The sequence below is a fragment of the Myotis davidii genome, unplaced genomic scaffold (assembly GCF_000327345.1).
Source record: "Myotis davidii unplaced genomic scaffold, ASM32734v1 scaffold173, whole genome shotgun sequence".
Lineage (NCBI taxonomy): Eukaryota > Metazoa > Chordata > Mammalia > Chiroptera > Vespertilionidae > Myotis > Myotis davidii.
In genome coordinates this window covers 688,548-700,399 of record NW_006286303.1, presented here as the reverse complement: position 1 = coordinate 700,399, position 11,852 = coordinate 688,548, and the positions used below count along the sequence as shown (strand labels likewise).

Below are 11,852 nucleotides of genomic sequence, written 5' to 3'. Positions count from 1 at the left end.
AAATCCTCAGACCCTTCTCTCTGTGTAGCCCTGTCCTTATGACTGTCCTGTCCCCGAATTCCAGCTGCCTTGTTTCCTTGACTTTGAGAGTTTCCCCTAATTATCTCCTCAACTCAGAGACATCACTGGGCTGCACTTGGCCTCCTTCCACCTCCACTGTAGGCTATAAATTCTCTCCAGTCAGTAAACTGGGCTCACCTTTTTTATTTCCCTTTCTTAAGGCACTGACCTGCATTGCCTATCATCTACGGTCAGAAAAACATTGCTTCATATATTTTGCCTAGTTTTTTACTCTAAAAAAACAACAACAGTATGGTTCCTCTTACTTCATAATGGCCACCGTTCAGGTAACATTTTAAATACTGAAAAAAATTAAAACAAGAATTTAAAGAGTGTTATTTCAGGTATTCTGATCTTTTCGATTTAAGAGTAGGGTTAACAAATTGGATAAGGCTTCTTTTTCCAATGAACTTCAATGGAAACGTTTTGCATTAAGCCCACTTTAGCTGATTAAGCCTTTCTTTCAAATATATGTTCCAGAGCATTAGACATTGCAGTCCAGGTTTAGGTGACAGTGACCCCCAATTGTCCTACATTTGTCCTTGGTGACTTTCTCTGAGATTATGACCTAAATGTTTAAATAATTGACTTAAAAGACAGGTGAGGTGATGAAGGAATGATATTAAATCACTAACACTCCAGTTCTCTGATTCTACATTCAGACTCTATTCACTGTCCTGTACCATGTAACTGCCCTTGAACTCTGTGTGTCAAAGGACATTTTATCATCTTCTATCAGAAGAGTCTAAAACATGAGATTTGAAAAGGTTTGACCCCACTTAAGACTAGAATTGTCTCTTCTCATTTCAAACCTTTTAACCTAGAAACCGAAAATAACTTGTTCCTTTTTTAATCAGTAAAGAAAACACATTTGATGATTGTTGTTTCCCATCCTTTCTTAAAGATTATCCTCCCTTTTCTCAGAAGATTTCAAAAAAGCTGATTACTAGAGCCTCCAGTAATAATTTTAGTAGTGTCAGAATCAGGCTAGTTTGTGTAATTCCTCTGATGAAAGGCTTGCTAATGACATGAAGTAAAGTGCTAATGAAATTGTTGCTGGCGTCCATATATCAGTGCGTCCAAATTAAGCTAGGAAATTCATTTTTACATTTGTTTTCACCACAGGGTGCTTTCATATATTCATTTACAGATATCTTTAAGTGATTTTTTTCCTGATGGTTCTTCATTTGTGAAACTGCTTCACTATTTAATAATCATCATGTGTCATAAGATTATAGTCATGCTTCTAAAGCTTTCTTAGCTAGAAAGAAAATACCTTGCTTTACCTTTTTCTTTCTTTTTGAGCCTGGAAATAAAGTTCTCTCCTCTCCACCCCCATCTCTCTCTGTCTTTTTGATGACTACTTGAGAAAGAGCCTTGTTCTTTCCTTTTTACTAGGTCTCCAGAGGCAAGGATGTGGAGGAGAAAAGCGATCCTTTCACAATCTTGTACCTGGAAAGTTTAGAGCTCGCTTTGTTTTGAGTAGATAATGAAAGGAAGAGGAGGTTCTGAAAGGAATGCTGAGACATTGCCCACTCAGCTTTTCAATTTATGTCACAGCCCCTGAATCCCCAAACTACCTCAGAAGGAATGCTTGCAAATGAGACAGTGTCTGTGCAAGAAGAAGGGAAGTGCTTCAGTTATGTTGAGGTGATTAACATGCAGGTAGAATGTGTCCCTGGGAATATAGTACATGTGAAAATTTTTGTATAAGAAAAAAATATGGTGTTTTTGCATTTCCCGGCCCCAATATAATTATACTAAAATGAAATAAAAAAGGGAAAGTCCATAGCCATCCCCACATATTTTAACTTTGCTATTCCCTTTCAGTATTTGCCCATCTACTTAATGATTTTGAAATAAAAATTTGTAACAGAAATACAACTTGGTATTCAGGTTTCTTAAGTCAGCTTCACATAGCATACATTTTCTATGTGTTCAACAATTTTTTCTTGATTACTGTAAATTTGTTTAGTTTTTTTCTCACTAAAGTTTATAAAGTATGAATGAGTTTTCTTCTCTTGCCCTTTATCCCTTCTGTCCAGAGATGCTCTCCAGGTTCATGCTCCCTGAGCCAGGGAAGGGCCGGAAGTCTCTTAGGCACTGTCACTGTGCTTCCAGCCTGCCCGTTTCTTCAGTTTGCACTCTGGGTCATGGCAGAGACCGCAGATGATTCTGGGTGGGGTTGGGGAAGGGACACTTTACTAGCATGCTCTTTTTGTGTCCTGTGCCCCTCCTGCTATAGCTGTCCTTTGCTGTTTGTGTTTGTTTGGCTATTCTAATGACCTCAGTCTCCGAAGCATGCACATTCACATCAATAGAAGAGAAACAAATATTTCCTTAATGAGTGCAATTGAAGGAACTTCCCTCTACTCTTGATTTTCTATATTTTTATTCCTAATAGAATGACATAAATATTCCTATTTCATATAACTTCTTGTGCCCACAAACTTATTATCTGACAATGTGTATTTGCACTCCCAGAAAATGAGCAGTAAATGAAAACCGATTCTGTAAAGCCTAGTTAGCTAGGGCTAGTTCATAGGGCTGGTTCTTTGAAATATTCACGTTCTCTTTCTCTGTCAGCTCTCTCTTGTCCTTCTTTTTATCCATCCATATTGAATCCACAGTCCATTCTCACAGCTACTCCCTTGGCAATATCCTGAACTTACTTGCCCTTCCAGAACGTAAGCCCAGCAAAAATAAAACCCTGGATGCATCCCAGCTATTTGCCTTTGCCATACCTGTTCTCTGGATGCTGAGTTTATCTGAAAATCAAAAAGTCATACAACCATGAATGAATGAATGAATGAATGAGGGAAGTGTACTATTCACCGGTATGTGAACAAGTAAAAAGTTGTGATGGCACAGCATAATTGTCCTAGAGGTCAGAGATGTATTTTCATTGTTACAAATTGAACATAATTAAAGCATAGTGATTAATCACAAAACAATATGTAATTACATATGGGTTTTCCAATGGTCTTAGGCGACCCCTGTGAAAGGGTCGTTCGACCCCCAAAGGGGTCACAACCCACAGGTTGAGAACCGCTGCTCTAAAGAAACAAAGACTGACTTGACAGAAAGTTTAGATAGGGAGTAACGGGGACTGGAAGGTAAAGTTGGGCCAGTTGATGGGCATCTTGAAATGCTAGACAGAGGATTGTAAAACATATTAGAAATATTTTGTTGTGGTTACCTGTCATTTAACAGTGAGTGACCTGTCACTAACGCTTTCAAGAGATACTCCAGAACTTGACATAAAATTTCCTTAAAGACCATTCTTTTTCAATTTAGATATTTACTTTCATTTATGAGCTATGTTTCGAATTTCAGCTTTTTGTTTTGATTGAATTCGCTTTAATACCCTTCATTCATTATGAAAGTAATAGGTATTCACCGAAAAAATCAGAATATAAGAAAAGTTTTTTAAAAGAAAAAAAATTTCCTATACCTAGGAATAACAATTCTTAACATTTTATTGTATATTTTTACATATATGTAAATTTTTTGCAACAAAGGGATTATGCTACAAAGATTATTTCTTGAATCTTTTTTTAATATATCATAAGTACCTTTCTATAACAAGAAATATAGTTCTATACTAATATTTAATGAGTAGATAGTACTCTATTGCAAACCATAATTTAATTAATCATTTCTCTAATGATGGCATTTAGGCTTATTTCATTTCTTCCTCTTTATTTTTTTGTGGAAACATTTCCAGAGTACCATTCTGAAAGTTTTATCATTTGTACTATCAACCTTATAAAAAAAAATAACTTCCCCATATCCTGCAGAAATTTGGAAAGTATCAAATCTTTTCCTGATAGACCTTTAAAAAGAACTTTAATAATTTATGTTGAATTTCTATTATGTGCCTGCAATGCTATTAGGTACTGGGGATTAATTGGTGAACAAGACAATAAAATCTCTGCCATCTTGGAGCTTTAGTCTGTTAAAGGATGGAGTTAAGAAAACAGGATATTAAAACAGTGTTGCCCGGCTGATGTGACTCCGTGGTTGAGTGTTGACCCATGAACCAAGAGATTATTGGCTCGATTCCTGGTCAGGACACGTACCCAGGTTGTGGGCTAGATCCCCAATAGGGAGCGTGCAGGAGGCAGCTGATTGATGATGTTTCTCTCTCATCGATGTTTCTGTCTGTCTATCACTCTCCCTTTCTCTCTTTCTAAAATCAACAAAAACAGCCCTAACCGGTTTGGCTCAATGGATAGAGCATCGGCCTGTGGACTGAAAGGTCCCAGGTTCAATTCTGGTCAAAGGCATGTACCTTGGTTGCAGGCACATCCCCAGTAGGGAGTGTGCAGGTGGCAGCTGATCGATGTTTCTCTCTTATCGGTGTTTCTAACTCTCTATTCCTCTTTCTTCCTCTCTGTAAAAAAAAAAATCAATAAAATATATTTTTAAAAAAGTAAATAAAATAAAATCAACGAAAACATATTGTAAAAACAAAACAACAGTGTTGCAATAGGATATGGGGGAAAATAGGAGTAGCCTCTATCCCAGATTTGGGGAAATCAGAAAATGCTTTCTGATATCTCACAGGCATCTTAAATTTCATTTGTTCAAAATGGAATTTCTGACTTCATCCATTAAATGGATTCTACCCATTGTCCTCTCCATCTCATTCAATTACATCACCATCTTCTTCCTTTCTCAGGCCAGAAGCCTAGATGTCAGCCTTCCCCACACTGAGCTATAGTCTGTCAGGAGATTTTGTATGTTTACCTCCAAAATAGGCCTCATGTCTTTCCACTTCTCTCCATTTCCTCTAGCCTCATGCTCTCCTTCCCTTGGATATTTACAGTGGCCTCCACTTCACTCTTGCTTCGCCCTAGTCCATTTCCACACATCTTTTATCAGTGCGAATCCGATCATCTCACATCCTCACCAGAGACCCTGCAATGTCTTCTCCTTCCTCTCAGAATAAAACCCAAACCGATAAAGCGCCACCTGACCTGAGCTGTGCTTTGCTCTTCGGTTCCACCTCGTGTTCCTCTTCCTCTTGCTGAGATGTGGAGAGCAAGGGAAGCACACTCTTCTTTCAGTTCTCACCCACACTACGCTCTTTTCTACCTCAGGGTCTCACCTGAACACTTGTCCCCCTGCCCCTTCCACCGCCACGCTTTTCCTGTGCTACTCAGGGTAGAAAAGGACAATTGTCCCCAATCGGATGGTCTTCCCTGGTTACCAGTTAAGTTCATCTCATCCGATACCTCATGATTCTCTATTAAAGCACTCTCTTTTCTTCATAGTATTTAACAGGATTGAAGGCATTTGGTTATGTACTTGCTTATTGTCCTGTTTTCCCCAGGAGACTCCAGGCTCGTGAGAACAGCAGCTTGTGCCCATGTGTTGGAAGAGAGTGGCAGGGGTTCAGTACTTATGCCACCAGAAATGAACGCAGTGCATCTGCCTAAAAGAACAGTAAATACTATTGTTGATGTAAGAAAATAAAATGATTTTTAGAAGCTAATTTTCCTAAAAACCACAAAAGACTGAGATATGAAAATAGAATCTATGAGAATCTATTAATAAACCATGATGAAATCTGCATCAGTTAATTATTACATATATATATATTATTGAGTTTTTACAGAGAGGAAGGGAGAGAGATAGAGAGTTAGTAACATCGATGAGAGAGAAACATCGATCAGCTGCCTCCTGCACCTCTACTGGGGATGTGCCCGCAACCCAGGTACATGCCCTTGACCGGAATCGAACCTGGGACCTTTCAGTCCACAGGATGAAGCTCTATCCACTGAGCCAAACCGGTTTCGGTGTAATTATTTTATCTTTAAAATGAAACACAGCTTGTTTGACAAGGCTATAGAGCTTATAAGAGAGGCCTTCAAAGCCAGTCTCCTGACTTCCTTTTTGAGCCTCATGGCTCCCCCGGAGGCTGTGTATGGAGGGAAGAAAAATGAGCTCACCAGAGATGCTGTCATTACCTGTGAGTTTGTCAGGGGACAGAGTTAGTAGGTAAAGGAAAAAAAGAAGCATCAATACAGACTAGGAATATGAAATTTTCTATGAGGTATTTGTAAGAATTAGACCCATTCAGGTCTGTCGTGAGAAATCTGTTGTGACAATTGGGAATTTTTGATTGACTTTTTAAAGTTTTTCAAAACTTTTGGGGGGATAAAATAGAAATTTAGCTCAATAATAGTAGTAATAATTATAATAGCTGTTTTAGTCAGCTGTTCTGAGGTACCAAGTCCTCCCCAAGTTTCAGTGGCTTGCAAGAACAGGGAAGGTTTGCCCTAACTGGTTTGGCTCAGTGGATAGAGCATCAGTCTGCAGATTGTAAGGTCCTAGGTTTGATTCCGGTCAAGGGCATGTATCTTGGTTGCGGGCACATCCCCAGTAGGAGGTGTGCAGGAGGCAGCTGATCGATGTTTCTCTCTCTCATCAATGTTTCTGACTCTCTATCCCTCTCCTTTCCTCTTTGTAAAAAATCAATAAAGTATATATTTTTTTAAAAAGAACAGAAGGTTTATTTCTTGACCATATCACATGTCTTTGACAGATTGGCATTGGGTCTCCTGCTCCCTGTGCGTTTTCATTCCATGATCCAGGCTGAAGGGGCAGCCACTGTTTGGGGCAGGGTGCCCTTGTCGCAGAGGAACAGACAGCCAGTGGAAGCGTGCCTTGGCTATTAAAACTTCTGCTCAGACAAGTCACAGGGCCAAACGCATTGCCAATGGGTTGGGGATAAATAATCCTCCCGCAGGATCCTGCAGACCATATGGAACCAGGGGAGGTACCAGGGATATCCTGGGGGTTCCTGAGGAAACAGGAAGGGAACTGAGTATTTGGAAACAGTAGTACAGTGTGATGCACTGGCAAACATTTGGTTCATTTTGGCTCAGTGCACCACATTGGCCAACATTTTGGTTCAAATATTTATTAAGTTATTACTATTTGCCTAGCACTAGGCTTTCTTGATTTCCTTAATCTTCTGGAAATGTGACTTTAAAATTCCACTTGCTCATTTAAAGGCACATGTCTGTTTGATGCCTGTTCGTCTGGGAAGTTTTTCTTGGCACCCAAGAGAGTTTGCCTCTCCTGCCTCCTTCCCTCTGAGGTACCTTAGAAAGATGGCAGGAGACCCAACTTCACCACTTGCCAACCATGTGATCTGGAACAGGTTCTGCTCCTCTGAATAAAGAGGATCTGAATAAATACTTCATAGAGTGGTGTTGAAACTTCAATGACATTTCATTTGAATGTACTTTGTGATCATTAAGGATTGCTGCAAAGTGTAAGGATTTGGTTAACCTTTCCTGACTTCATCTCTGACTTTTTTGTCCTCCTCCTCTCCTCTGTTCATCTACTCACCAGATATTTCCCGAGCATCTGCTATTAGGGACAGTCACTGCAGGGCTTAGGGACATGGATTCTAGGCCCAGACTGCCTGAATTTAAATCCCTGCTCTACCACTTACTAGCCTTGTAACTTTGGTATTGAACCTTACCCAGTCTCAGTTTTCTAATCTGTAAATAGTACTAGTACTTTATCCTTGGCTTATTGTGAGGATCAAATGAATTAATATATGGAGTTAGCTTAGAACTCTTGCTGGTACTGCCCTGGCCTGTTGAGTGTTGTCCTGTGCACTGCAGAGTCCATTGGTTCAATTCCTGATCCGGTATTGAGCGGGGAGGGAGGGAGGGGGGCAATGCCTGGGTTGTAGTCTTGATCCCTGGAAGGCAGGAGGCAGCCAATCAGTGTTTCACTCTCACATTGATGTTTGTCTCTCTTTCTCCTTCTCCCTTCCTCTCTCTAAATATCTATTTAAAATCTTTTTTAAAAAATCCAGAGTTGGGTTTTGATGTTTTATCCTTTAAAAAAAAGTTTAGTCAAAGGATGATAGAAGGGGGGTGGGGACATGGAATTAGTAACTGCAATTATTACAGAAGTTTTGAGGACAATGTCTACCATCTCAATTTAGTGCCCCCCAAAGAGTGCTCCTTTTGGGAATTTCCTTCTAAAATCCAGGACTAGGAAATCTTTTCTGATGTGTTGCATGCCTCCTCCTTTCTGCTAATCAGCATGATGTGCCTAGTTGCATTTCTTCATTTTGACTGCCTGGAGCCCCAAAGCCAAACTGGAAATTTGATCATGACGTGCATATTTGTGTCTTTCATTTCCGTGGTCTTGGATTTCTACTCTCACTTATATTTTCTCTGTCTGGAATTTAAAATTTCTATCGCAGTAAATCCTCGATTTTGCAGACTTTGATTTAATGAACAAAGTTTCCGGTCCATATGTCATATGTGAAAATTAACACTCTGTTACAATTTTTAAATGCTTTTAACCAAGATTTGCTTATAATTAAATTAACAGATTATTTTTTGTTATTAATTCACTGTTATTTTTAACAAATTTTAGCAAATAGGCCATATGTTGGAAAAAACACTGTAGTAATGTCACCGATATAAATAAATATCATGTATCTACAACTAAGGTCTACATATTTAAATCCAAGAGTCACACTCATAAACAATGTTCAGAGATCATACCACATTGCCTGGGGCTCTTGGTTCTGTTGTCCTGTGGCATGACTTTCTGCAGCAGGTTTAACTCATGCCTGCAGATGTTCCCACGTGCACTAAGCCACATCCCTTCCATGTGCATTTGTTTACTCCAGGTGACTGGTGAATGCATGCAATTATTAGACCTATTCATTATAATTTAAAGTTACTGTAAAACATACAGAACACTTTTCTGTGAAATTGAACTTTTTATACATACTTAATTTTAATTGCACAAACATGTCTACATAAGTAGAAACAGGTAAACTAACTAATTTGTCAATTTTTTATTGTATGCATTCAGAATATCTACTTTGTTATATACCTAGAGGTCCAGTGCACGGATTCGTGCACCGGTGGGATCCCTCAGACTGGCCTGTGCCGTCTAGCAATCTGGGACCCCTTGTGGGATGTAGTAGTGCACAAAGTGGCAGGCAGCGGGGCGCTGCTCCTGCTCATCCCACTGTCAAGGCTGTGCTTGCCAGCTGTGAGCCTGGTGTCTGGTGCCCCGTCGGTCAGCTGAGCAACACTCCTGCTGTGGGAGCACACTGACCACCAGAGGACAGCTCCTGAGTTGAGCACCTTCCCCCTGGTGGTCAGTGCACGTCATAGCTACCGGCTGGTCATCTGGTCAACTGGTCACTTAGGCTTTTATATATATAGATGGACTTTTGGCTTTAATGGACACCCCCTCACATGAATTAGTCCGTTTTATCAAGGTTTCACTGTAAGATTTTACTGTTACTTGGTTACACATGTACTTGTACTTCCTGAAAGTCACTTCAGATCCCTATGGAATGAGGCAAATTATAAATAAATACGCATGCACGCATGCATTCCTACAATCCTAAATCAGCTCATAAAAAAAGCCTCTAAATTCAGTGGCTTACATTTAATAGGACGAACCTCATTTCCATAGATCAAGTACTGTTCTCTGGGTCCCTGTGGCTTCTACAGGATAAATATGTTCTTTAAAATGTTTGTACTGTGCAAGTGTAGCTTTCTAAAATGAGCGGCCCACTTTTGTGTTCTTTTAGTTTGCCAAGAGAGTACCTTTGCCTGAAGGTCTCTTGGCCCTTAACAGAAAATCCTGTAAATAAGTGAATGTTTTCATCACTCCCTCAAAGGCAAGAACAGAGATTATGCAGTAAGTTCTTACTTTCTTGGGTAAAGGTAGATATCGTTAGTGCTCTGCTTGTTACTCTCAAAAAAAGGACATTTTTTTAGGAATTGTAATCATTTCAGCTCAGTTGGCAACTGTTTTATTAGTATTTTGTAGACGACGATAAATCTCTGCATAAAACCCACAATATGTCTACTTGGTATTTGATTTAGGAGAAAATAATGCCGTATCTTTATGGCTGGCTATCACCTGTACGATGATGTGTCAACACAGAGAGAGAAGAATGTGTATCACAAGGTGACAGCAAACTGCCACATCCATCAGGGCCATGTCACTAAGTCGGCACGGCCATCAGTCAGCCCTTTAAGGATTCTGGCTGAATCCTCACTTCGCATATCGATGGAAGATAGAGAGCTGTCAGGACAGGTCTTAGGAGCACAGCGTCCTTTTCCAGTATTGTTTTGTGAACTCCAGAGACACACAGGCTTGCATTTTTGCTCCTGAACCTTTCGATGCTCTTCTCTTTCCTTTCTTGCTTCCCCATCTGGCAAAAACCTGGCTCCTTCTTCATATCCAGCCCAAAGGCATGTTCTCTGTGGGACACTTCCCACCTGCTCTATGCAGAAGTCGTTGCACAGTGAATGTTATGCGGTGGCAGTTATTACTTTATAGTGTTGTGGCACCTCGCCCGTTTAGGGAAGAATCATTCTTAAAGTCCTGTTATGGAGTTATCATCAAAGGAGGAAAATTGTCATTAGTATCCATAGAGGAGAAAACATTCTAGCACCTACTGCCATATCTATGGTACATTTTCTGCTGTTTTTGAGATGGTCTCTTTGGTAAAGCTTATACAACATCTTTCTAAACGTGGTCGCCCTGTCCAAATGCTGCCATCACCAGTGCTAACTAACCCTAGGAGCTAGCCCCTTCTCCAACCTGCTGGGCACAGTGCTCCATAATACCTGTGCACTTATCCTGGACTTTAAAAGTCTTACAATTTTAAAAGTAACTTTTATTGGAATTTTCCATTGTATACTAGTAGAAGTTTATGCATGTTTATTATAGAACATCTAGCAAAAGCAGCCATACCAGAAAACTCATAGCTAAGCCGCTCCCATATTTTGATATTTTAACCACCTCATATTTTGAGGGGGAAGGAGGTTTATACTGTTTTACTACCTGCTTTATCCAAAAAGCTACATATAAAGTTCATATCACATAATAGGAACAGACTGTACAGAAGACATACCCCCTCTGCAGAAGGTAGGTGCTGCTCTGACGGATCATGAAGGGCACCAAATAAAAATAAAAAAAGAGAGAGAGAGACTATGCACTGAATCCAGGTTTGAGTTCTGCTTTTGCCCCTTGGCAGCTCTATGACTTGGGCCAGCTGCTTAGACCTCGGAAGCCTCAGTTTCTCCATCAGTGAAAGGAGGACAAGTCTGCCTGCCTTTCCAGGCACTCTAAAACGGAAATGATCTGATGCACATACAGGCATCTATTCCATAAGTTTGAGCCTGATCACCTCTGCCTACCTGTCCGGCTTCATTCTCAGTACTCATCTCATTGCCCTGTGAGTGCTCCTGTCATTTGACCCTCCTGCAGTTTGTCAAATAGACCAGAATACCTCGTGCATATTTCCTCATTGTCTGTTACCCCAAAGATGGGCACTGGTGCAGGAAGAATCATGAACACAACAATGTCCTAACTCCAGTCAGAGCCCTCCCCTGGAGGTTCTGGATATAAGAATATCTCTGTGAGGAACCTGCAGATATTCCTCATCCTAAATGAGATCTGTAGTTTAAAAACAGCAACACCATTAATGTCTATAAAGGAAATAATTAGCTAAAAACGTTCATTATGCCTGGTAATTGTAATGACCAGTCCTTGGTCTTTCTCAGTTGCAGGGCTAACTCAGCATGAGATGTTTGTTTTTTATAAGAAGACTAGGGGCCCGGTGCACGAAATTCATGCACTGGGTGGGGGAGAGGGAGTGTCCCTCAGCCCAGCCTGCCCCCTCTCACATACTGGGAGCCCTCAGGCGTTGACCCCCATCACCCTCCAATCACAGGATCGGCCCCTTGCCCAGGCCTGACGCCTCTGACAGAGGC

At 40.4% G+C, this 11,852-nt stretch overlaps 1 protein-coding gene across 1 annotated transcript in view; it reads left to right on the top strand.

Moving 5' to 3' along the window:
* Positions 1 to 5,445: 5,445 nt before the first annotated feature.
* Positions 5,446 to 11,852, top strand: part of LOC107182135 — a 98,661-nt gene continuing 92,254 nt past the window's right edge. Inside the window, exon 1 of the mRNA XM_015560078.1 lies at positions 5,446 to 5,529. Within this exon, the coding sequence (XP_015415564.1) occupies positions 5,470 to 5,529 (60 nt within the window). The 5' untranslated portion in view covers positions 5,446 to 5,469. The remainder of the gene's footprint in view (positions 5,530 to 11,852) is intronic.